Source organism: Lepidochelys olivacea (assembly GCF_965140295.1).
Source record: "Lepidochelys olivacea isolate rLepOli2 genome assembly, chromosome: 20".
NCBI lineage: Eukaryota > Metazoa > Chordata > Testudines > Cheloniidae > Lepidochelys > Lepidochelys olivacea.
The window spans coordinates 15,485,859-15,512,490 of NC_140430.1; the positions used below are offsets into that span (position 1 = coordinate 15,485,859).

Below are 26,632 nucleotides of genomic sequence, written 5' to 3' on the forward strand. Positions count from 1 at the left end.
ATTAGCAGGAGTATTGTAAGCAAGACACGAGAAGTAATTCTTCCGCTCTACTGCACACTGATACAGCCTCAACTGGAATATTGTGTCCAGTTCTTGGTGCCACATTTCAGGAAAGATGTGGACAAATTGGAGAAAGTCCAGAGAAGAGCAACAAAGATGTTTAAAGGTCTAGGAAACATGACCTATGGGGGAAGATTGAAAAAAATTGGGTTTGTTTAGTCTGGAGAAGAGAAGACTGAGAGGGGACATAACAGTTTTCAAGTATGTAAAAGGTTGTTACAAGGAGGAGGGAGAAAAAAATATTGTTTTTAACCTCTGAGGATAGGACAAGAAGCTTAAATTGCGGCAAGGGCGGTTTAGGTTGGACATTAGGAAAAACTTCCTAACTGTCAGGGTGGCTAATCACTGGTATACATTGCCTAGGGAGGTGGTGGAATCTCCATCATTGGGGATTTTTAAGAGCAGGTTAGACAAACACCTGTCAGGGATGGTCTAGATAATACTTAGTCCTGCCTTGAGTGCAGGGGACAGGACTAGACGACCTCTCGAGGTACCTTCCAGTTCTGTGATTCTATGAGAGCTTTGAGTGGCTGTGGGTTTGGAGAGATTCTAGGATGTGATTGGAACCCTAGCGAGCGTGTTGTATGTAGTCAGAGAAGCAAGGGGAGTTAAGAGGTGGACTCACTAACATGCGAGATGCGAAGAGAAGAGCTTGTCTGGTTAACACACGTGTCCCAGCTCACTATTAATGACAAATTGCTTCCTTTCTCATTTTACCATATAATTATAAAAATCAATTGAAATATAAATATTGTACTTGTATTTCAGTGCATGGTATTCAGAGCAGTATAAACAAGTCACGGTGTAAAATTTTAGTCTGTACTGACTTCGCTAGTGTTTTTTACGTAGCCTGTTGTAAAACTAAGCAACTATCTAGATGGGTTGATGTACTCCCTGGAAGACCTTTGTGTACCCCCAGGGCTAAGTGTCCCCCTGGTTGAGAACCACAGCCCTAAAACTTGTCTGTATCAGGAGGGGAGTGAAGCAGAGGTGTAGGTGAAGGGTGGGGCAAAAAGTGGGACAGCAGCGGGTGGGATGAGCTGGCTGGGCCAAGTGGAGGAGGGGATAGAAACCTATAACATGCGTGTTGTTCCAGTCTACATGGTCAGTCTCTCTTCTCAAAGGTTCTGTGCGGTTTCGGCAGCGTCTGAGTCATACCACAGCTGCTCTCCAGTCCCATGCACCGTCACTGGCTTCTCAGGCAGACACGGCGTGATTTTAAACATCCCAAATTTAGAGAGACTAAGGGACAAGCTTCTGAAAAGCTTTGATTGTCCCATGTTACTGACTAAATACATTGGTGACTAGGCCGAGCAGCAGCCTGTGCTGGCTCTGTAAGAAAAGACCCCACAAAGCCATGCTTACAGCCCCTCTTTCAGCAAGGGCTGCAGTAAATGTTGTTTTCCTAATCTCTTGCCCTGTGATGCCAGCAGAGGAATCTGCTCTATTCAGCTGCCGTGACGAGTCATGCACCCCAACTGGATGTGGGTCAATGCAGCCCTGGAGCCTTCCTCCCAATGAATGAACAATTGGCATTTGAATCAACTGCACCATGAGTGGCAAGGGCAGCTGCTGCACAGGGCTCAGCTGGGCCCGCCCCCGCCTGGCCACTGCAAGCTGTTGCACCACTTCCTGCCGTGCGTCAGCTGGGACTGTGACCGGAGTGTGAGTGTGTAACACTCCCTCCGTGGGAAGGGAGCGCCGGATGCTCGGAGTACAACCTTGGAAACAGCAAGGGCCTCCGCCCACAGGCTGTACTGGGCTTGAAACATCCCTTGCTGGGCAATCAGCTCCGCGTTCCGTCCCACACAGCCCCTGACCCATGAGAGGGGCTGCAAGGAACATGTAGGACTTGTGTCTAACCATCCGGGACAGATGGCTATCCAGCCTCTTTTCAAAACCCTGTGAAGGAGGCACCATGACTTCCCACGGTGTCTGTTCCATTATCCTGCTCACACAGTTTGGAAGTTTTTCCTGAGATTCAATCTAAATCTGCTATGCTGTAGTTTGAGTCCATTGCCTCTTGTCCTGCCCTCTGTGGCAAGAGAGAAAAATTTCTCCATCTTTATTATGGCAGCCTTTCAAGTATTTGAAGACCGTTATCATGTCCCCTCCCCCTTAATCTCTCTTTTCAAACTAAAGAGTTCCTTCAGCCTTTGCCCATATGGCTGGCATTCCATCCCTTTGATCATCTTTGTTGCTCACCTCTGGATCCTTTCCAGTTTCTCCACATCCTGTCTATACTTTGGTGACCAGAATTGGACACAGTACTCCAGCTGAGGCCTCACCAGGGCCGAGTAGCGCGGTATTATCACCTCCCGAGATTTGCGTGCTCTGCCTCTGTTAATGCAACCCCCAAACTGCATTTGCTTTTTTTGCAACAGCAGCGCATTCCTGACTCATGTTGAGGTTGTGATCCAGCACAACTCCCAGATCTTTCTCCGCAGTGTTGCTGCCAAGCCAGTTATCCCCCATTCTGTATTTGTGCATTGGGTTTTTCTTCTCTAGGTGTAGCACCTTCCATTTCTCTTAGTTGAATTTCATTTTGTCGGCTATAGACCAATTCTCCAATTTGTCAAGATCCCTTTGAATTTTAGCTCTATTCTCTAAAGTGTTTGTAACCCTCCCTCCCCCTCCTCATGTGTTGTCACCTGCAGATTTGATCAGCAGGCTCTCTGTTCTTATATCCAGGTCATTAATAAAGATGTTAAATAACACGGGACCCAGAATGGATCCCTGTGGAACCCACCTTGAGACGACCTCCCAATCTGACCTCCCAGGGTGGTGAAGCACTGGAATAAATTGCCGAGGGAGGTGGTGGAATCTCCATCACTGGGGATATTTAAGAGCAGGTTGGACAAACCTCTGTCAGGGGTGGTCTAGATAATACTTAGTCCTGCCATGAATGCAGGGGATTGGACTAGACGACCTCTCAAGGTCCCTTCCAGTCCTGTGATTCTATATTCAAAGAGTGGGGTGGGGATAAAAGCTTATAAGTGGGTTCAATTCTGGTGGGAGAGGGCGGTGTAAAGAGTTGGTTACATGGTGGCCGTCAGTCCAAACCATTGTGGGGATGGAGAAGCCCCTGGATGCACTGCTTGCACTATAGAGATCCCGCGGTCCTCCAAGCTGATGTGCTGTCTCCTCTCGCCCCTGGGCTGGGCTGGGCTGGGCTGGGTGCTCCACGGCGAGTTTGGGGAGGGGGTATTGTTCCATGTTAGTTATCCCAGTTACGGTACCATGCAGAGAGCTGGAACTGGTTCACCCACTGCAGCAGCTATGTGGACATCTGAAACACAATGCACCCACACTACATAATGCACCCCCACCACCCTCACAACACACCCACACAACACCACACAACACCCACCCTCCCCTACAATACACCTGCGTGACACCTCCACACGACACACACACCTCCTACCCACGCCGCACAAACATCACACCATACAATGTGGGCAAACAACACACTTATTGTACAACACCGCACCACAGAATGCACCCCCCTGCACAATGTACACATAATGTACATACCATGCAACATGCAACATACACAACGCACTATATGTTACCACAGAATGCAGACAACACCCACCCATTCCACACAGTGGACACTACACAATGTGCACACACAATGCGTATGCCACACAATGCGCACACACCACACACCCATTCTGGGGCCATCAATAATTGTGATCTTCATTAATTATACACCCAGAACCAAAGCCCAACAGCCAGGGCTGGGCAGCAAAGTGTCTGAGAGCCCCGTGGATCAGGGACAGGTGGATGGACAGGGGGCTCTGCAGTGTCTTATGGGGAGGCCCAAGCAGGGCACAGTCAGATCATTCCTTCCCCCCCCCCCACACACACACTTTGCTTTATGAGCTCAACACAGCTTGGAGATTTATATTTGCAAAAAGCAGAGCCCAGGAATGGACCGCAAATGCCCCCGGTGGGAATGGGATCAGCCAGAAATGGTGCAAGGACAAGTGACGTAGAAGGGGGGGAGCAGAGATCCTGATCCTGAAAGTTGCCCCACCCCACAGCCTGTTCATACTGCCCCACATGCTCTCCCCACACCCTGCCCCACTCCCTGTCCACACCACATGACCTGCCTAGGAGCACTGCCTCAAGTCCCACTTTTTCCCAGCTCCGATCCAGTTTCCATGTGTGTGGGTAGCGCAGGGCAGCTCCGCTTGGCACTGGCCTGTGCTGCCGGCCCACTGAGGCCAGGCGTGCTGCGGGGAGGCTGTGCAGGCTTCTGTGCAGAGCCATGACCCAGGGCGAGCCAGGAGGAGCAACCTGCGCCCATGGAATTACAGCGCTGGGAAGTGGGTCAGCGTCCCTCGCCCAAGCCCCGGACTGTATACAGACTCCCCACCAATGCAGGTGCTGGCTGTGTTACACAGCCAGAGACTCCCACCACGTACACACACACATACAACCCCTTCACTGCCCGCACACACAAACCCCCCACGCCCCCCTGCACTGTTCACACACACGCATGCCCTCCCATATCACACAGGCTGCAGCCTATTCCCACCGTCCGCCTCCCCCTCCCACCCCGTGCATCGGTGAGTGACCCCCAGTGACGGGCAGGGAGACGCGGGCTCCCAGCAGGTCCCTCCGGGCGCTGTTTATTGCGGGACAGTTGGCAGCTGCGGGTCAGGTCTCTATTTACAACAGTCCAAATGGGGAAAATGCTGCCGGGGGCACCTTGCACCAGGGCAGTTGGGGCCATGGCTCCCCACATTTAACCCTCTGAGCTCTGGGGTCCTCCGACTGGCCTCCGGGCCACAGGATCTCAGCTGCTGTGCTCAGCTCCTGCTCATACGGCCCACCATGATGGTGGATTGGCTCCGTTCCCAGCCACATGGGCTCAGTGCCACGAGCCAGAGGCCCCAAGGCCGGCCTCTCCCTGCCCAGCATCACCCGGAAGAAAGGCTCTTCTGCTCCCCCTCAGGGACCCCCTCCTATCCCCTCCTTCATGGGCCTGCACAGCCCCCTGCCCTTCACGCCCTGTACTCAGGGACCCCCTCCTGTCCCTGTCCCTCTTGACCCTGCACAGCCCTGCCCTCAGGGACCCCCTCCTGTCCCCGGCTGCCCCCTCCCCAGCCCCTCTAGCCCTGCCCTCAGGGACCTTGGGCTCCTGTTGCTCTCAGTGACTTTTCAAAGGGGCATCTGACAAACAAGCTTATGGATGCACAGGAAGGAAGACTCTGGTTCTGTCAGCTCTGTGGGGCTCGCGCCACCCCGCCCGCGCCCCCCCCCCCCCGTCCCACGGCTGGGCCAGCTCCTTGGGGCTCATGGGGCAGCATCCTTCTCCCTCTCTCCAGGCTGGGTCATTTCCATGGGGTGAGTGGGCATGAGAAGTGCTGTTCTTCCCTGCAGTCACCAGTGTTGCCCCAAACACCCCCTAGGACAGAGATCAGGGAGTAGGGGGCAAGGGACTCAGCGGGCCTGGTCTCTGCAGGGGAGTGAAGGGGGCTGGGGCAATCATCACAGAAACTAACAGTGTCACATCTGGGACGTGGGCGCATAACGCACCACAGGGTCCCCCCATCCCCATATGACACCTCTAGGGTTCACTTGGGTGTGTAATGCTCTGGCAGGCCCCTCTGTTCCCATATGACACCTCCAGGGTTCGGTGTGTAAGGCAGTGACAGGCTCCCCCATGCCCTTATGATGCCTCCAGGTGTGTAAGGCACTAAAGGGCCCCCCCACAAGCAGGTTTGGTTGCTGGGAAAGAACACAGACCCCACCCCACACACAGGCAGGGCCTAGCTGCGGGGCCCCAGGGGCCGCCCCGCTCAGTCCCCGCTGTCCAGCTTCTTGCTGCGCGGCACCAGAAAGATGCCACCGTCAGCGGTGAGCTGCAGGGAGAACTCGTCAGGCGAGTAGGGCTTCCCCGCAGCGTCCCGCAGCATGAGGAAGACCTCGCGGTACAGCTGGCCCAGCTTCTGCTTCATGAGGCCCAGGGTCTTGTCCACCTCGCAGCGGTCCCGCAGCAGCTGCTGCCGCTCCCGCCCCAGCCGCTCCAGCTCTTGCTCCAGGTGCACGATGTTCTCCAGCTTGCGCTTGCGGCAGTTCTGGGCCGCCACCTTGTTCTTGCCGCGGCGCCGGATGTCGCGGATCAGCACCAGCTGCGGCTCCGTCAGCTGGTGCTTGGACACCAGCTCGTTGAAGTCGTCCACCGGCAGGTTGACGATCTTCTCGGTGGGGAAGGGGATCTTCATGGCCAAGGCGCGGCGCTCGTCCCGGCTGCAGGCCAGCTCGGCCCGCGGGGGCGCCCGGCCCTTCTCCGGCTGGGGCTTGAACGGCTCCGGGGGCTGCATGGCGAAGGGGGACGCTTCCTGCAAGGTGGGCAGCAAGGGGTAGTGCGGGCCATAGTCCACAGGGTACATCTCCGCGTAGTCGGGCCGCAGCCTGCTGGGCTCCAGCCCCTCGGTCTCCATGGAGTCGGCGTCGCTGTAGTTGAGCGACAGGCCCGAATCTGATTCCAAGTCCTCCTGGGCATTGCAGGGGGGCGGGGGTCCGTAGCCCTCAGCCCGGCCCCCCTCAGCCCGCCCGCTGGCCTCCCCCTGGGACTCGCTTAGCAGCCCAGACAGGGACGGAGTCTTGTTGGTGCCCATCTGGCCCAGGGCGGTGGTTGCCAGCCCCGGGTCAAGGCTGGAGGAGATCAGCATCCCAGTGTAGCCATAAGGGGGGTCCATAGGGGGCACGGGGCCCATCCCTAGCCGGGGGCATGGGGCTGCCATGACATCCAGATAGTGGCGGTCATAGACTGGGGCAGGCTGGCTGCAGCTGGGCACCAGGCCATCCCCCAGCACTGGACAGTGCCCGTAGTTGGCAGCGGGCGCCATTTGGTGCATGAGGGTGTAGACTGCAGGGTCGTAGGGGGTCTCATTTGGCACATCCAGGCCCTGTGGGGTTGAGAGACACGGGCTGGTTAGTGGCTGCTAGGAGCTTCCCCCGAGGCATCGCTGGGCCAGGCCTTCCATGCCTGAGGGATCTGGGGTGTTGTCCCCATAGTACAGGGTAGGGAAACTGAGGCACAGGGAGGGTAAGCGGCTTGCTCATGTTCAGAGCCAGGGTCAGTGGCAGACTGAGGAATAGAATCCAGGAGTCCTTACTCCCAATTCCTTCCTATAGCCCCACAGTCACGCTCCCCACCACCCATTAGGCCCAAAATACTGGTGCAAAAGCAACACGGGGATCCAGACTGGACCAGTGTCCCCTTCCCTCCTTCAACACATGTTCCCCCAACCTCCTTCTGCAAACTCCTGTCCCATCTCCCACCTCATGCTCCCCAACACCCTCCCCTCCCGCAACTCACTCTCCACCAACCACCTCCCCTCCCCCAACCCACACTCCTCCAACCACCTCCCCTCCCCCAACCCACTCTCCCCTCCCCCAACCCACACTCCCCTCCCCCAACCCACACTCCTCCCCCAACTCAAGCTCCCCTCCCCCAACTCACTCTCCCCAACCCCTCCCCCAACCCACACTCCTCCAACCACCTCCCCTCCCTCAACTCATGTTCCCACAGCCGCCTTCTGCAAACTCCTGTCCCCTCTCCCCCCTCTCCCCTCTCATACTCCCCAACCCACTCTCCCCTCCCCAACTCACTCACCATCAACCCCTCCCCTAACTCACACTGCTCCAACCACCCCCTCACTCATCTTTGTTGCCCTTCTCTGAACCTTTTCCAGTTCCGCTGTATCCTTTTTGCAACAGGGCGACCAGAACTGCCCCCATTATTCAAAGCGTGGGCGTACCAGGGATTTATATTGTGGCATTATGATGTTTTCTGTCTCATTATCAATGGATCCTTACATCCTCTTCGCTTTTTTGACTGCTGCTGCCCACTGAGCTGACATTTTCCATCGTGATGCCAAGCTCACTGTCTTGAGTGGTAACAGCTAATTTAGACCCATCATTATATATGTGTAGTTGGGATTATGTTTTCCAGTGTGCATTACATATATCTACAACATTGCATTTCATCTGCCATTTTGTTGCCCAGCCACCGAGTTCTGAGATCCCTTTGTAGCTCTTCACAATCAGCTTTGGACTTAACTAGGGGTGATTGTGTATCCTCTGCAAACTTTGCCACTTCACTGTTTACCCCCTTTTCCAGATCATTTATGAATATGTTGAACAGCAGAGGTCCCAGTACAGATCCCTGGGGGACCCTGCTATTTACCTCTCCCCACTGTGAAAATTGACCATTTATTCCTACCCTTTGTTTCCTGTCTTTTAAGCATTTACTGACCCATCAGAGCACCTTCCCTCTTATCCCATAACTGCTTACTTGGCTTAAGAGCCTTCTGTGTGGGCCCTTTTCAAAGGCTTTCTGAAGCTCCAAGTTCACTATGTCCCTGGATCACTCTTGTCCACGTATTTAGTTGCGTCCACGTTGCATCTGAAGAAGTAGTTTTTTACCCACGAAAGCTTATGCCCAAATAAATCTGTTAGTCTTTAAGGTGCCATTGGACTCCTTGTTGTTTTCACGTATTTATTGACTCCCTGAAGGAATTCTAATAGATTGGTGAGGCATGATTTCCCTTTACAAAAGCCATGTTGATTCTTCCCCAACAAATCGTGTTTATATGTGTGTCTGATAAATCTGTTCTTCACTTAGTTTCTACCAATTTGCCCAGCACTGAAGTTAGGCTCACCGGCCTGTAACTGCCAGGATCACCTCTGGAGCCCTTTTTAAAAATGAGTGTTACATTAGCTACCCTCCAGTCAGCTGGGTCAAAGGCTTATCTCAGTGGTAGGTTACATACCACAGTTAGTAGTTCTGCAATGTCATATCTGAGTTCCTTCAGAACTCTTGGGTGAATCCCATCTGGTCCTGGTGACTAATTACCAGGGGTGAAAGTAGGCCGGTACAGGCCGGTACGGGGTCAGTACCTGCCCTTACGCAGCCGAAGTTAAACACTGCGGCAGAGCCACCGACAAGGTGGGCAAAAGAGGCAGCTGCCCCGGGGCTGGCAATTTAAAAGGGCCCGGGGCTCCCAGCCGGTGCAAGCTGGGCGGCGTAAGCCAGGCAGCATGGATGGGCTGGCTGGGGGAAACTGACCCCCCAGCCCCGCCCTTTCCGCCCAAGGCTCTGCACCTTCCAGGGGCCAGGAGCTGGGCCCCCATACCGGTAAGAGTTTAATATTACTTTCACCCCTGCTTATCACTGCTTAATTTACCAATTTGTTCCAAAAACCTCTCTACTGACACCTCAGTCTGGGACAGCTCCTCAGATCGGTCACAAAAAAAGAATGGCTCAGGTGTGGGAATCTCCCTCACATCCTCTGCAGCAAAGACCAATGCAAAGGATTCATTTAGCTTCTCCTCAACAGCCTTGTCTTCCTTGAGTGCTCCTTTAGCACCTTGATCGCCCACTGGCTGGCTGGCAGGTTTCCTGCTTCTGATGTATTTAAAAACAGTCTTACTGTTAGTTTTTGCGTCCTTAGCAAGCAGCTTCTCAAATTCTTTCTTGACCAGCCTTATTTTAGTTTTATGCTTAATCTGCCAGAGTTTGGGCGGCTTCTTATTACCCTCACTGGGACCTGATTTCCAGGTTTTAAAGGATGCCTTTTTGCCTCGTACTGTACTGCTTAGCCCTGGTGGCATTCTTTTGGTCCTCTGATTGTCTCTCCTGGCTTGGGGTATCTGTTTAGTTGGAGGCTTTACTATGGTGATTTTGAACCGTCCCCATGCTGCTTGCAGGCATTTCACCTGTGTGACAGCTCCTTTTAATGTCCAGCAAATGGCATCCTCCTTGGTGTGTTGTTCACCTTTTTAAAGTTAAATGTCATCGTGGTGGGCTTTCTTGTGTTATCCCCCTACAAGGATTACACAGTGGTTGCTATTCCCAAGCAGGTCAGCTGTATTCACCTCTTGGACCAGATCCTCTGTGCCACTTAGGACTAATCAAGAACTGCCTCTCCCCTCATGACTAGCTCCTAGGACTAGCTGCTCCAAGAAGCAGTGGTGGAAGTTAGTGGTGTCGAGGAATTTTATCTCTGCATCTTGCCCTGGGGGGACATTCATAGATACTAAGGTCAGAAGGGACCATTATAATCATCTAGTCTGATGTCCTGCACAACGCAGGCCATAGACTTTCACCCACCCACTCCTGCAAAAAACCTCTCACCTGTGTCTGAGCTATTGAAGTCCTCAAATTGTAGTTTAAAGACTTCAAGGAGCAGAGAATCCTCCAGCAAGTGACCTGTGCCCCATGCTACAGAGGAAGGCGAAAAACCTCCAGGGCCTTCCAATCTGCCCTGGAGGAAAATTCCTTCCCGACCCCAAATATGGCGATCAGCTGAACCCTGAGCGTATGGGCAAGATTCACCAGCCAGATACTACAGAAAATTCTTTCGGCTTTTGTAGCCTCTTTAATCTTCCTGAGCATTTACAGGCACCCTTGCCAGGCAGGTCAGGGCGCCAGCATTGTCTGCCCCTCTACCCACACTCTGCAGCACTGCCAGCCCTAGAAAGGGGTCAGGAACGCCTAAGGCTGTGGGGATGGGGAATGCAGCATGCTGGGAACTCACCACCCCGTGGAGGTAGAATGGGAGGCCCAGAGCATGCTGGGAACATGCCACTTCTTGGGTTGGAGGAATGGAGCATGCTGGGAATACCTTGCCCCTTGGGGTGGGATGAGAGGCCCCAGAGCATGCTGGGAACATCCTGCCCCTTGGGGTGGCATAGGAGGGCCCAGAGCATGCTGGGAATGTGCCAGTCCTTGGTCTGGGATGGGAAGGCCTAGAGCCCTCCCCCTTGGGGTAGGATGGGGGGGCCCAGAGCATGCTGGAAACACCCTGTCCTTGTGGTGGGATAGGGGACCCAGAAATGCTGGGATTGCCCCACTACTTGGGGTGGGATGGGGGACCCAGAACATGCTTGGAACATGTCATTTCTGCGGTTGGAGGGGGAATGGAGCATGCTGGGATCACGCTGCCCCTCGGGGAGGGGGTTGCAGGCCCAAAGCATGATGGGACGCCCAGCCCTGCAGCAGGTGCCTGCCTTACAGAGATGGACAGCACGATATCGTCCCTACCAGAACAATGGAGCCAATTCATCTCATCAGACAGACGCCCCATTGTGCGGCCGGCCCCCCCGCCCTACCCCCACCAGCTGAACACCACAGCAAGGGCCCTGCAGTGAATGGGGCAGTGTTGGCGCAGGGGCAGGTGAGCGGCTCCATCCCACTGGGAAGATTAAAGAGGCGGTTGCATGTAATTAATACCTGCAGCTCTGCCGGGGCCTTGGGAGGACAGGGTGCTGGGCTGGGGGCTGTGAGTCCCCAGAGCCCAGGCTGCCTCCCCACACTGAGCAGGTCACCGGTGCCTGGGGGAATGGACCCCGGGGGCTGCAGAGAGTCTCAGGGAGGTGGGGCTAGAACTCACCAGCAGGAGGGCACGCTCCCTTGGCCCGCACATCTAGCAGCTCCCTTATCCTCTTGGTGGGCCCAGCCACTAAGGGGCAGCATTTCTCCCTCGCTCAGGGATCCCCGCTATGGGGACGGGGATTCGGTCAGCGCTGGGGGCCGGTTAGTGCCACTGGGAACTGGGCTGAGGCCAAAGGAGGGGGGAGCAGTTGGGAGAAATTAGACCCAAACATCAGGTCTGGGGTGAGCTCTGTGTTTCCAGCCAGGGCCAGATTGGCTGGGGCAGCTGGTCCATCGCAGGGGCGCCCCACTAGTCCAGCCTTGACTTATCAAGGCCAGGCCAAGAGCCAGCCAGTGCACTCCCCTCCTCGAGCTGGCAGTGTCCGTGCCAAGGTGGGGTGGGGGCTGAGCCATGAGTCCCCTCCCTGTGCCAGGCTCAAGGGAACCCGCGTGACTTTCGACCCAGATCAGAATTTCCCCTCTCTAGGTGCTGGGAGCAAGTCGCCCGCTAGGATCTGGGCTCTGAATCTGCCCAACCTCGTGTCACTTGTGTGAGCCTAGAGCAGGCAGCCACCCAGGAACAAGGCCCCGTTGCAAGGGGAGATGCCAAGCAAACTCCCTGGGAGACAGGCACCCAGGTGGGTGGCAGTAGCCCAGTGGGGACAGGGACCTGGCAACACAGCGCCTTGGGACCCCAGCATAGCTTCTACAATAACTGCCCCTCCAGCTTGTCTAGCTCCCAGGAGATCGCAGGGCTCCGCGCTGGATGCAGCGACCGGCTCGGCCAGCAGGACGGAGAAGGGGGCTAACAGCACCAGGCACTGCCACTGCCGCAAGCAAGGAGGCTGGGATCCAAAGCCGGCCTGGCTGGGGGAGGGAAGCAGAGGCTCTGTTTGGGGCTCACCTGCAGCTCCGCGATGGACATGATCTCCTGCCAGGTCAGCTCCATCTCCCCCTGCTGGCCAGGCTCACTCACCGGTGGCGCAGGCAGGAGCGTTGTCCGGGCCCGGCCCTGCTGGGGAGGGCAAGGGGGCATCTTGCCGGCCCAGGCCCTGCCCAGCGTCTGCTCCAGAAGGGCCACCCCAAAACCGGCCGTGGCAGCGAAATTCTGTGGCACAAGGAAAGAAAGAATTTGATTGGATAAAGGCCCAGCCTTCCCACTTGCTGACTGGTAGAGACAGGATCCACCCTAGCCTTCCCGGCTGCTGATTGGCAGAGAGGATCCATCCCAACCTTCCTGCCTTCTGATTGGTTGGGACTGGATCCATCCCAGCCTTCCCGCCTACCAATTGGTAGAGACAGAATCCACCCCAAACTTCCTCCCTGCTGATTGGTACAGATAGGATCCATCCCACCCTTCCTGCCTTCTGATTGATAGGGACTGGATCCACCCCAAACTTCCCCACCTGCTGATTGGTAGAGAAAGGATCCACCCCATCCTTCCTGCCTGCTGATTGGTACAGACAGGATCCGTTCCAGCCTTCCTGCCTGGGGATTGGTGGAGACAGGATTCACCCCAGCCTTTCTGCCTGCTGATTGGTAGAGATAGGATTCCGCCCCCACCCTCCCCCAGCCTTCCCATCTGCTGATTGGTGATCTGAGCTATTTCTCTCTCTTGGGAGCTGGAGAGCTCTCTCTGACATAAAGCACCCTAAGGAGGCACCCTAAGGCTCTTTGCAGCTCCCAGGTTCCCTAGAGGCCTGAGGCTTGTTCTGTCCAGCATGGCCGGGGAAGTGGGGATGTCCAGGATCACCCTGCTCTGTGCATCTCCCTCAGGCCTGCTGGACCAAGTGTATGGAGGGGCCAGGCTCCCCGTGGGCCCCGCTGTGGAGACTGGCTCCAGATCCCAACTCCCCCAAGTCTGAGGGGTTGGGTCAGGGGTCACAGTCTGGAGCTGGGTGGCCTGAGGGGTTCTGGCTCTAACTCCTTGCACAGAATTGGGCTGGGGGGCACCCCCTTCCTGAAGTTCAGTGGGGACTGGATCCAGGCCTGGCTATAGCATGGCGGGGGGCATTCATAGGAAAGACTCCAGTACCTGATTCCAACTGAGCTCTGGCAACTGAGCTCTTGGCAATCTCCCAACCCAGCCAGGGATGTGGGGTGAGCTCAGGACCATGCCCACCAGCCTCCACTCCCCACTCGCCCCGCTGCTACTCTCTTACCCTACCCCAGCCTCATGCCTCCTCATTTCTCTTCCCCCTCTGCCTGGGGCGATCTCTCCACCCCCTCCACCCCTTCCTGAGCTCCCTCCAGAGTCTCCCACCCTCCATGGTGTCCCACCGCATCTGGGGGGCTGGGGGCAGAGGCTGCAGTATGGGGCCCTTTCCAGAGCACCACGTTTCCTTCCTGCAGCCCGGTGGGATGTTCCCCACGGCGACCCCAGGCGCGGCCACCCCGTCTGGTGCCCCGATAAGCCTCCCCTCCCTGGTCGCTCCCCTCACCTCTGAGCCGGTTCTGTGAATTTGCAGCCCGCAGCTGGCAAAATCAGACATTCATGAAGCCGCGAGGAGGCCTGCTCTGCTCCTGCAACACACAGATAAGGGCTCTTATCACCCGCAGCTGCATGGCCCCGGCATGCACCCCGGCCAGCGGCTGTCAGGCTCATGCCCAGCCAGCTCCCTGAACCCCACTGTGCTCTACCTACCCCCTCCCAGCCCTGACCGTCCCCAGTCTCTCTCCAGGGCCAGGCACACGCGTGAAACTGCCCAAAGCACAAAGGATGCAGTGTGATCTAGTAGGTAGTGTACTGCACCAGAACACAGGACGCCGGGGTTCTGTTCCTGACTCTGGCCTGCTGCGTGACCTTGGGCAAGCTGTTTCCCTGCTCAGTGCCTCAGTTTCCCCTCCTTGTCTCTGTTCAGCCTGGGAGCTCTTTGGGGCAGGGTCCATTTCTCACTCTGTGTCTGTGCAGCGCCTGGCGCTGCAGCGTCCTGATCTCTGTCCGGGTCTCTAGGTGCTGCTGATACGCACAGAATAATCCTGTTTTGCAGCAGGAGCTGATGGTGGGTCATGGAGGGGGGCCCCTGTGAACCGACTTAGACTGGCCATGATGCTGGGACTCACGCTCCCGCCCTGAGAGACTGCGCCACGCTAATGACCATGAACGGCCAGGTCTTGGATTTACATTGCACCCTCCTGGAGCACAGCGCCCCCTAGCGCGACCCTTGGGCAATGGGGCCGGCGCTGACTGCCAGGGGAGAGCGCCCCCTATTGAGCCCCTCACTTTGCTCCCTGCAGCACAGCGCCCCCTAGAGCCACAGTGAGGCAATAGGGCCAGCGCTGACTGCCAGGGGAGAGCGCTCCCCTGCTAAGCCCCCGCCCCGCTCCCTGGGTCCCCAGCCCTCCCTAATGCCAGCGCCTGAGCGTGCGGGCAGGGCTGCCTCCCTCCAGTGATTTCACAAGAGGCTCCTTGCGGCAGGGGAGGCCCTGGGCTGCCGGGAAGAAAAGCAGAAACGGCCCCGTCACTTGCCAGCCCCACCCAGCGCCCATGTTACCCCCTCCCTGCTGGCAGTGCCCTCCCAGGGGAACTTCCCTGCCACTCCATTCAGCTCTGCCAAGCAATGACCCCTACGACTACCCCCCCCCGATACTGAGGTTACCTGTACGGGCGGGTCGGTGTCTTTAACCCCCCAATGGAGCTGAGTCCCACTGGGCTTGTGCCACCCCAGAAATTAACAAATGAAATGGCCAGGACGGCTCCATGGGGCACAAAGGCACAGATCTCGGCTCTTCCCCATAGCCAGACTAACTCTGTGGGCCCTGAAAGCAAAGATCTCGGCTCCCCCCATAGCTGGGCTGGTTTTCTGGGGCCCAAAAGGAGAGACCCCAGCTCCCCCACCCTCCATGGCCAGGCTGGCTCCATGGGGCCCAAATGGACAGATCCCAGGTCCTGCCCTTGGCCCAACTGGTTCTGTGGGTCTTGCAGGCACAGACTGTGGCAGATTGACGCTCCCCTGCCCCACATCCCCTTCTCATTCCCCTCTAAGCCCACCCCAGCGCCAAGGCTAAGGCTTATGAGGAGAGGCTGAGGAAACTGGGATTGTTTAGTCTGCAGAAGAGACGAATGAGGGGGGATTTGATAGCTGCTTTCAACTACCTGAAAGGGGGCTCCAAAGAGGATGGATTTAGACTGTTCTCAGTGGTAGCAAATGACGGAACGAGGAATAATGGTCTCAAGTTGCAGTGGGGGAGGTTTAGGTTGGATATTAGGAAAAACTTTTTCACTAGGAGAGTGGTGAAGCACTGGAATGGGTTACCTAGGGAGGTGGTGCAATCTGCATCCTTAGAGGTTTTTAAGGTCAGGCTTGACAAAGCCCTGGCTGGGATGATTTAGTTGGGGCTGGTCCTGCTTTGAGCAGGGGGTTGGACTAGATGACCTCCTGAGGTCCCTTCCTACCCTGATAGTCTATGATTCTATGATAAGGCCGGCCTTCACAGGGTGGGCACCCAGTCAGAGCCAGATTCTCAGTAGAGATGGTCCTGCTGGGGGCATGCTGGGCAGCAGCTCTTTGGAAAGTCCAGCCTGGCTCCCCACATCCTGGGGGTTCAGCTGAGCCTGAAGCGGTAATTTGCATCCTGAGCGCAGAATGGCCGTGAAACCGGGTCCGAAAGCACATGCCTCCCCCTCCGTGCACTGGGGAAGCCTGAGGGGCAATTCACAGGAAAGACGTGGGGGAAGGGGAATCAGCCCAGCCCCGAACCTACAGACACGATTGGGGCAAGAAACCAAGGAGATGACGCAAGGGTGAGAAACAAAGGCACACCCTGCTCAGGCCACCTGCTGTCCTTCCCTCCATCCACCCATCGCCAACCAGGGGAGTGTTTGAATACTTCATCTATGGGAATCCCACCAGAATCCAGGCACAAAGCCCCCCTCTACCAGTGCAGTCCCCTCTCACCTGCCCCCAGTTCCGCATGGCAGCATCACCCACATCGACAACCCAACTGGGATCATATGGACCCCCAGGCCCTATTTCTGGGATGCTGTTCTGCAGGGCCGGGCTCTGGGTATCCCCAGACAGCACCTGCCAGGTGCCACCCAGACGCGAGGGGTGGGTCTAACCAGTGACGAGCTCTGAGGCCAGGGGGATGCTGGGTATGGTCAGATCAGCATGGGGGGGCAGAGCATAGGCACGGGAAGTAGAGATGCAGGGAGGTGTGGCAGCACCCCGAGGTTTTGCACCCAGCATCCCGGCTGCCGGCCCTGCGCCCCTGTTGCCCGGGGTCCCAGCTGCTGGTCCCGCTGCTGTCCAGGGTCTTGGCCACAGGCCCCAGGTTCCGCTCAGCCTCTGGCCCCGGGGGCTCCACTGCTGGCCCCAGGGTCCCGGACACCGGCCCTGCATGCGAGGTCCTGGCTGCCAACCCCACTCCCGTGGCTCTACACTCACCCCTAGCTGTGTTTCCCCCACCTTACCCCTGTCCACGTCCCCCCTCCCGGAGCCATAGCTCTGCTCCTGGCCCTAGCTCTAGGGGGCAGTGATAGACGCGGACAGGGATAAGAGGGGTACAGCTCAGCACCCCCACTCCAAAAACTTCCAGCGCCAGTGGCCCAGAGATGGGCACTGCCAAGGGCCATCCAGGCGGGTCCCATGTAACTGACCAGGCAGGTCAGAGACTGTTTTACAGCTGATTGGTACCAAGTGGGCCACACCCATTGCTGTACCAGAGAGGCAGCTGTTGGATAACGGGACACGGCGTCTTCCCCCATGACCACCCATCCAAACCCAGCAGACAGTGCCAGCAGCTACCACCTTGCGGCTGTTTCCATGTCTGTGAAACGAGTTTGCAGGGACTCAGGCCAGTCCCTGGATCACAGAGACACCTGCCCCCCAGCCATCCATAAAAGATCCCCTGGGCCAGTCTCAGCCGAGTTCCCCCAGGCTGACAGGCTCTGGCAACTGAGCCGCCATGGGGGCACGGTGGGGCTTGCGAGCCCCGCTGGGAAGCTAGTGAGGTGGTTCTGAGCATAAATAGATTTTTTGGCGATAAAAGCAGAAGGGCCCATTCAGATCCCTGCATCCAACCTGGTAACTGATGGGCACAGATCATTTAGACACATGTCCATCCTCAACCAAAAGCCTCCACATGATGGAGAATCCACCAGTCCCCTGGGAAGCTACTCCCAGGACTAATTCCCCTACCGGTTACAGACTCATGTCTCAGCTCCTCTTTGAACTGGGAGGGATCCAGCATCCGGGGAAGGGCATTCCGGAGGCTCCTACTCTCTGTAGTTATTTGTTAGGTGTATTACGGTAGCATCTTGGAGCCTTACTCATGGACCAGGACGCCAGCGTGCCAGGCGCTGTATAAACACAACAGACAGATGGTCCCTGTGCCAGAGAGCTTACAGTCCAATGCAGCCACCTCTGGGGCTGGAGGCCTGGACAACACTTAAAACGTTGGTCGACAGCTATGGGACTCAGGGGTGTGAAAAATCCACCCCCAACACCCGGCCTCGGTTCTCAGTTCGGACCTTCACTGGATCTTCTCTGTCCTGCTGCATTTCCAAAGAGGCCAATTCAGCTCCAAAAAAATTCTCCAAATCTGCGAGGTTTCTTGGTTTGCTTTTCCCCCCTTCGCTTTTGTCTCCATCCCTGGCAACTTTGAAAGGCTGTTTTCCTCCAAGGCCTACTCTGGTTCAGGGAGGAATTGGTGGGGGAAGGTTTCTGGCTGGTGCTACGCGAGACGGCGGACGAGACGCTCCCAACGGCCCCTTCAAAGCTATTACAAACATTTTGTAATTTTCCAAAAATACATATAATAAAAAAACAACGGAATGTGGAAAGAGGAAACAACCCCTTTGATCCCAGAAATATGGGGGTTGGTGGTTTTTCTCCGAAAATCCCTCCCCCACGCCCACCATACACACACATGTGACTTAAGTAACCAATCAGAACTGGCCATGGGGAGCCTGTCCCCACTCCCAAATCCTTGAGGTGGGCCCTGACCCTGGCGCTGTCCTTGTGTTCCCTGCTCTCAACCTGCTGCCTTTGGGCATTGCGGGTGCACTGGGCTGGGCCCTGGAGGTGCTGGGGAGCAAGAGGCAGCTCACTGTGGGGGCAGGTTGGCAGAGTGCCCTGTGCTGTCTCCTGTGGATGCCCTGTGGATGCCCCCAGCTGTCTCATCCCTCTTGCCCTGGGACAATAAACACTCCCCGGCCGCAGGAACGCCCAGCCAGACCGCCCGCTGCGCTCACTTCTGCTTTCAGGTGCTTTCCAGCAAGCGGGAAGAGCAGCTGGCTGCAGCATCATCCCACCAGGACCAGCAGGCCAGGCTGGGGGGAGCAGAGGGGGCCTCAGCTCTGCCGCCTTCTGCCACCAGTGCTTGGTTTCCACCGAAGGCAGCGTGGACGGGGTTAATGGGCCTGTTCACCAGGGGGGTGAGCCAGTGGAGAAGCTGTGGGTGTGGGGTGGGGAGTGCTGTCCTGCGGGCATGCTGGGGACTTCCTGTTGAGCAGCCCAGGTGGTGCCTGGATGCAGGACTCTGTCCGTCTCTCGCATCCGTCCGTTTGTCTGGTTTTGACCCAGCTCCCCTCCATGTGGATCAGAGCCCCTGGGTCAGGGGCAGCTCCCCACAGGGCTGAGCCCGATGCCAGCTGGGGGCAGATTTGCACCGAAGCAACATGAGATTCACTCTCCCTCCACCGGCGTCAGATCCCAAACCCGAGTCCCCCCTTCAGCGCCACCAGTGGGGGCATTTTGCCAGGCCTAAATGTCAAACCCCTCCCATTCCAAGCCACGTTCTCCATGTGGGTTAGAGCCCAAGGGAGTGGAAACCAGGACTCCTGGGTTCTCTCCTTTGGCTCTGGCAGGGGAGTGGGATCTGGGGGTTAGAGCCATGGGGCTGGGAGCCAGGACTCCTGGGTTCTCTCCTTTGACTCCGGCAGGGGAGTGGGGTCTGGGGGTTAGAGCCATGGGGCTGGGAGCCAGGACTCCTGGGTTCTCTCCTTTGACTCCGGCAGGGGAGTGGGGTCTGGGGGTTAGAGCCATGGGGCTGGGAGCCAGGACTCCTGGGTTCTCTCCTTTGACTCCGGCAGGGGAGTGGGGTCTGGGGGTTAGAGCCATGGGGCAGAGAGACAGGACTCCTGGGTTCTAGCCCCAGCTCTGCCCGTGAGCCCTTTGTTAGAGCAGTTTTGCCACCTGATGCTAGGGCCCTATAGGGAGCAGGGCGCTTTTATTGCAGGGAGATGCAGGGATCAGAGGGTTAAGGCACTGAGTGGCTCCCTCCCCACCGCAGCCTGTGGGCCGTTATCACCTTCTGGGGCCCCTGGTTTCCCGCCCGTGTTTCGACACAGGCCCCCTACGATTTCCCAAGGCCCCGGCGGGATGTTGCACAAGGCAAAACCCTCTCTTGGTTAACGCTGTGCCTGGCTCCTGCAGGGCATGTCCCCCGCCCCTGCTCCTGGGCCCAGGGTGTGGGACGGGGCGGGGGGGGGGGGTTCCTTAGGAGGCGCCTCCCCACCAGCCCCGGCCACTGCCCAGCCCTCTTGGCTCATCAGGGTGGCCCTGCCCAGCACGCTTGGCCCAGGCCTCCCTGCCATGGGATCAGCACCATGCACCGTGCTGGGCTCACAGAGCAGGATCCTTGGTGCAGACTCTGCAGCATCCCCCAGCCATCCACCCAGCGCAGCCACTTGCAAACACCGGTCACTGCCCTTGTAGCATCAAAGGCAGCGTGGCCTCGCGGGTAGTGCACTGGACTGGGACTCAGGAGAGCTGGGGTCTGTCCCTGGCTCTGGCCTGCTGGGTGACCTTAGGCAAGCTGTGCCTCAGTTTACCCATCTGTACAATAGGGATCACAGCGCTGGCCTGCTCCGTGAAGCGCTTTGAGATTGATAGAGAAAAGCCTGGCAGGATTGTTACCATGGCAGTGAGAGCTGGGCAGTTTGCTCCAGACCCTGCAACGGCTCTGACAGCTGAGATTCCACCCCCGCCCCCGCCAACAGTGCTGACCCCTGCCTGCTCCCTCAGTCAAGTGCCCCACCCTGTCCTGCCTTCCAGCTGCTGGGTCTCACATACTCCCCCACCAGGTGAGACCCACATCCCCTCCCCCACCCATTCCAGATGTCACCCAGTGGAGCAGGATGGGGATACTTTCCCTCCGGACCCCTGCGCCTCCCAGCTGGCGTCCTGCAACCTTAGCATTAGCAGGAGCCAGTGAGCATGTGTGCACCACTGCCCTCTGCTAGGCAGGATAAGGACTGCTCAGCTGTCAGAGGCCCTGCACTGCTGACGGGGATTCTCCCTTAGTGCAGGCGGCTTTGACACCAGTAGGATCTGAGTTCTATGTCTCATGCAGCTACGACATGCAGCGTGGAGCTGGGCGTGGAGTTCCCAGTGCCCACGGCTTTGCTACAAGATTCTGCCCAGCTCCTGTATCTGTTGTGGGAAGACCCTACAATAACAAACCAGCCTATGTGGCACAGTGCTCAGGGAGATCCGCAGAATAACAAACCAGCATGTGCAGCCCAGTACTCAGGGAGACCCTACAATAACACACCAGCATGCACAGCAGTGTGCTCGGTGGGCTTTTCAAGCTCCCAATGACGTTCAGGTTCAGGCTGGAGTCAGTGCTGGGATGGGGCTGCCTGGGGCTTGAACCCAGAGCTGGGTAGGTGCAGCCTGGTCTGCTCAGGGCTGGGGCAGGCTAGACAGGCAAAGGGGAGAGACAGGCAGAGACTCTCAGTGGTCGGGGGCAGGGGGTTCCCCCAGGACCATTGCTTGTTCTGCCACTTAGCCTGAGACGTAGCTTGTACCAAGCATGTGAAATGCTGACGCCCTGTGTGGGTTATCAGCAGTGGGGATCAAACCTGCAACCGGATCTTCGTCCCTAAGCCTAAAACATCAGCTCTTAGGCAAGGCCGTACTAGGTCTATCAAGCCATACCTGGCCTAGGCACCACAAGAAGGGGACAGAGCGCCACACTGAGTGGGCGTGGCTTATACACAGGCAGGTGGGTGTTGTGTGCACATGTGTCAGTGTGTGAGCTCCACTGTCCTCTACTGGATGGAATCCACACCGCTGCACTCTGTGTCATAGCCCCTGTACTGCTCCCAGGGAAGCTCTTTTCACATGGGTGTCCATCCGGGAGGGAGTGCCTCTGGAGGCATCTGTCCCATCCTGCTACCATGAGGTTCTGGGGGGTCTAGGGTGTGACTCCTGTGATGCCCCGGGGGGCTTGTCTCAGGGCCCCTCTTCCAACCCAGGCAGGACCGAGCCCTGCTCTGAGCCAATGGCTCCTGCCCAGGAGGATTGGCCTTCAGTCTCACTCCACTGGCTTGGAGCCTTGGGGCCAGCCCAGGGGCTCCAGAGGGAGGGACCTGATGGGGATTATGGTTAGTGTGTGTGTGGGGGTGGAGCCGGCTGCAGATTCCCACCCTGGTTTTGGCAGTGCAGCCTCAGGGGCGCATCCAGCCCCATCTCTGCTCCTAGCAAAGGGGTTCAATCCAGCCCCTCGGCTGGGTTGTTTCTCTGCAGTCACCAATGGAGATGATGCAGAAGTCTGGCTAGAATCTGGCTTGCTTGCCCCTGGCCGGAGCAGCTGGCTGGGGGTGGGAGCCTGTGTGGGTTTGGATTGGGAAGGAAGCTTTGGGACTTGTAGAGGCAGCTGCTCCTCAGTGACGCTGGGGTAAATCCAGAGTCACACCATGCACCTGAGTGGGGCGAGTCCAGCTTCACACCGGCCTAGCTAAGTGCCGAGTTTGGCTTAGAGGGGGCGGAAGCGGGCACGGTTCTTCCAACTCTGTGTGCCAAATCAGCACTCAAAGCCATGAGCCAGAGCTGGGGCAGGGAGAGGGCTTGGATCCCCCAGGAAGGCAGGCCTCTGCCCCCAGTGCTGAAGGAGAATCCCCACTAGCTGTTAGCAATATAAGGTGTATGACACACAGCTCAGCCGTTATGCTGCACGTGTTGCTCTGCTGAGGCTAAGAGAGAAGGGACGCCTGCTCCGGCGTGACACGCCCTTGGAGACAGGAGTGAGCTGAGACTCTGCGGGGAGATATTTCCTTTGCTGTTTCTCTTTGTTACCAGTCTGAGGACAAAGCTGCCACAAGGCTCAGATCCTCAGAAAGAGAGAGAGCTTCAGGAACCCCCTTATCACCCCTCAGCGCGAGGCCCAGGGCCCACCCCCTCAAAGGGCAGCCAGCAAAGCTGGGCTCGGCTGGCCCCTAGTCAGGTACATGGCTACCCAGCCAGGGCCTGGGCACATCCAGTAAGCCAGTGCCACAGAGCTGCCAATGGCCTGTCTGGCGGGGGGCATCATCCCCACAGCTAGATTGTAACTTGGTACCTCCAACAGCCTCCTCACCCAGCTCTCAGGCATCCCCAGCACTGGCACATCCCCGGGCGCCTCCACCAAGTCAGCCGCCCCTCTGCCTGGCAGTGTGGGGCTCTGGCAACACCTCCAATCTGAAAAGCAAACAGAGCCCAACCCCCCTGAACTCTGCCTAGTTTCCAGTTCATGCTAAATGGCTGTGGGTGGCGCTGCACCCCAGAAGTGGCTGCTTTTGGGCAGTGGGGAAGAGGCTCCTGTGTCAGCAGGAAACCCTCTGGGACCCTTCAGGGATAGAATCCAGCCCCTGCTGCTCTAAGCGTGCAGCCCCAGCCACTTGAACTGAAGAGAAATCGCTGTTGGTGGTGAGGGGGTTATGACACTCAGTGAAGCAGACCTGCAGCCATCCAGGAGAGGGCAGTGGTGAGCGCTAACTGGCTGGTCACAGGTTTCCAGGAAAAGGCTGGGAAGAGACAGGCTTGGAGCAGGGTCCCTGGGGCAGCAGGAACAGCCCCAGGGAAGGGCAAGGCCAATGGGCTATTAAGTCCAGGACCTGGCTCCGCTGTGAGACCCCTTCCCCGCAGTGTGTCCAGCCGACCACACTGTCCCTGGAGCCCAGGCCTGGTTCTGCTGCACAGCCCAGCAGCCCAAGGGGCTGGATCAACTCAGCCCTACAACCCCAGCCTCTCTATTTATTACCAGTTATTGCAGCCGCAGGTGCCATGCCCATTTCCCTGTGTCTCTGTGATATCATGTGGCAGGGAGTTCTGCTGGTTCACACTCTCTCCCGCACACGGTCAAGCCCCGCCCTGCTGACTTCAATAGAAAACACTGTAATGAAGCCAGGGCCTCGTGAACTACACGGCAGCTGCAGGGAGCGAGTTTAGCACTCTGCCCCAAGAACCCAAACCCCGACACAAGCTAATGGAAAATCTCCTGCAATTCTTCACACTACAGGGTCTATGGGCCATGGGTAGCAGTGCTGGATGCACCCAGGAGAGGGCAGTGGTGCACGTGTGTGACACACACACACACACCCCCGCCCCAGCCTGGCCATTTAGATTGTCCTTTTCCACCAAGGTCCCACCCAAGCCACAGACCTGGGTTCAACCTTCAGAGCAAACGCTCGACTCTCAGCAACCTGCCAGTAGCAGAAACCTGCTGCATGCATCACAGAAACAAATGCTAGAGCCACAGGGCCACGAGCCCTGGGGGAAGAAGAGCTGACAGTGACCCCACCCCCATCCCACTCACCCCACACCAAGGGGAAAGTGCAAATGCCTGTGAGCTCTCCCTTGAGAGCTGCTTCTCACCTAGCTGGTGGGAGAATTTGCTGACCTCTGCACTGGCTCCGTGTGTGTGTGTGTGTGTGTGTGTGTGTGTGCATACAGCGTGTCCGTGTGCGTGTGCACTCTGTGTGTAGGGGTGGGTGTGTATGTGTGTGTGTGTGTGTGCATACAGTGAGTCCGTGTGCGTGTGTACTCTGTGTGTAGGTGTGTGTATGTGTGTGTGTGCAGTGTGTGTGTGTGTATCTGTGTGTGCAGTGTGTGTGTGTGTGCATACAGCGTGTCTGTGTGCGTGTGTACTCTGTGTGTAGGTGTGTGTGTGCAGTGTGTGTGTGTATGTGTGTGTGCAGTGTGTGTGTGTGCATACAGCGTGTCCGTGTGCGTGTGTACTCTGTGTGTAGGTGTGTGTGTGTGCAGTGTGTGTGTGTGTATGTGTGTGCGTGCATACAGCGTGTGTGTATGTGTGTGTGCATACAGCGTGTCCGTGTGCGTGTGCACTCTGTGTGTAGGGGTGTGTGTGTGTGTGATACCGCGTGTCCGTGTGCGTGTGCACTCTGTGTGTAGGGGTGGGTGTGTATGTGTGTGTGTGTGCAGTGTGTGTGTGTGTGTGTGCATACAGCGTGTCTGTGTGCGTGTGTACTCTGTGTGTAGGTGTGTAGGTGTGTGTGTGCAGTGTGTGTGTGTGTGTGCAGTGTGTGTGTATGTGTGTGTATGTGTGTGTGTGCAGTGTGTGTGTGTGTGTATGTGTGTGTGCATACAGCGTGTCCGTGTGCGTGTGCACTCTGTGTGTAGGGGTGTGTGTGTGATACAGCGTGTCCGTGTGCGTGTGCACTCTGTGTGTAGGGGTGGGTGTGTGCAGTGTGCGTGTGTGTAAGATGTGTGGATGTGTGTTGTGCACCAGAAGGTGATGTGGGGGGAGGAGGGCTGTGTTTTCCACTCACCTCCAGCGAGTCACTAACTCACACCCAGAGACACAAGGGCACAGACGGGAGAAGGCTGCCCCCAGGCTGAGTCCCCCCCCAATCACCCTCCTGACCTGCCGTCTCTCTCCTGCCCTCTCAGACACAAACCCTACCCCCGCCGAAGCCCCAGGATGGGCAGTCGGGGCAAGTCTCCGCAGGACCCCCCAGCGCAACTACTGCCCCACAGGCCACTGAGTGCAGACCCCCAAACCCAGCAGGGTGGAGCCCGTCTGATCAGAACCCCCAGGGGCTGCAGCATCTCCACCCCACATGCCCAGGGCTTCATAGCCCCAGCTTCTTTGTGGGCCCCACACCCTCCCCACGTCTGACCCCAGTCCCATGTGTCCTCAGCCAGCTCACAGAGACGGGCCCGAGCAGCAGGTTTCCGAACGGGATCTGGGTCGGACCCTCCCCACAGCTCGGGCGGCCGGATAGAGATGGGGATCTGGGGGAGGGGAGTGGGGGTGTTGGACAGGGACAGGGATCCTGGTCAGGGGGTTGGATGCAGGCCCCGATTGAGGGGCTGAACAGGGCTGGGGATTCGTGCCGTGGGGGGTGGCATTGGAATCCGGGGGTTGGTGTCGGGGTTGTACCCTGCCTTGTTCCAGAGCCTGGGGCCCCAATCCTGGTGCATTGGGGGTGGGGTGCTCCTGAACCACCCCAGCGAGCAGTTCCCTGGAGGCAGGACAGGGCTCATCTCCACCCCCCCCACCCCCGCCCAGTGGTGACCCATCTGCCTTGGGAAAATCTCCCACCCCCAGCTGCGATCTCGGGTTCCCAGCACCTGCCGGAGCTGCACGGCCGCGGGGACCTGAACAAAGTCTCCTTTGAGAGGCCGTGGCTGGGCCGGGCATCACTGCTGGCTCCTACCTGCCTGGGATCCCCAGCCGGGGGGCGCGCGGGGGTCTCACTCTTTTCCCTGTCTCCGTCACGGTGGCTCCTTCCCGCCGGACCCCAAGGTGCTGGGGAAGCCGAGCGTGCTCCCTGCTGCGAGCTGGGGGGCCTTCTCAAGGCACCTCCATCCTGGGCAGCCCTGGGGGGCCCTTGCTGGGCTGTGGGGCACACCGAGGGCAGGGCTCTCGTCCGTGTTCTCCTCTGTGAGGCTCTGCGCCTCTCCCTGGGGTTGCCTGTTATTACATAAGCGGGGCCAGCCCTGCCCCGCCGTCTAACGGCCTCCCGCCCCCCCTGCGAGGTGTGGAGGGGAAGCCACAGAGAGCAGTGTCCCTAGGGGACGCTCCCCCCCCCCCCCCGGCCTCCGGGGGCTGCGCTGCAGGGAAACAGGAGCCCTCGCTCCATGGCACACGGTGATAACACAGACACGCACCACAAGACGACACAATCCCCAACAACACACAGACACGCAAAGACTCCTGCACGCAGTGCCACGCATGCACACACACACACACACACACACACGCTTGTGCGTACGCACAAACACAGCCACAAGCATGTGCACACAGAGCTTGCCTCCCCCACATAAAAAGCCACAGACACACACAGAGAGAGCCCCACAAACACACACACAGCCACACACAGAGCTCCATAGACAAAGACAACTTTAAAAGGGATCGTTGAGCCCTGAGAAAGACAAACACAAACCCACAGACGCAGCCCCCAACTCAGCTGAAATGTTACATGGGTTCATCCACAGAGGTGTTTTC

General features: G+C 57.6%; 1 protein-coding gene across 1 annotated transcript; it reads right to left on the minus strand.

Annotated features, from left to right (window-relative positions):
• Positions 1–5,337: 5,337 nt before the first annotated feature.
• Positions 5,338–26,123, minus strand: NFE2 (nuclear factor, erythroid 2). Its single transcript, XM_084610848.1, has 4 exons — positions 25,842–26,123; positions 13,897–13,978; positions 12,360–12,563; positions 5,338–6,983 (listed from the first exon to the last, which is right to left on the minus strand). Exons 2-4 carry the CDS (start codon positions 13,945–13,947, stop codon positions 5,871–5,873), a joined length of 1,368 nt encoding a protein of 455 aa, XP_084466974.1. The 5' UTR covers positions 13,948–13,978; positions 25,842–26,123; the 3' UTR covers positions 5,338–5,870.
• Positions 26,124–26,632: the final 509 nt, after the last annotated feature.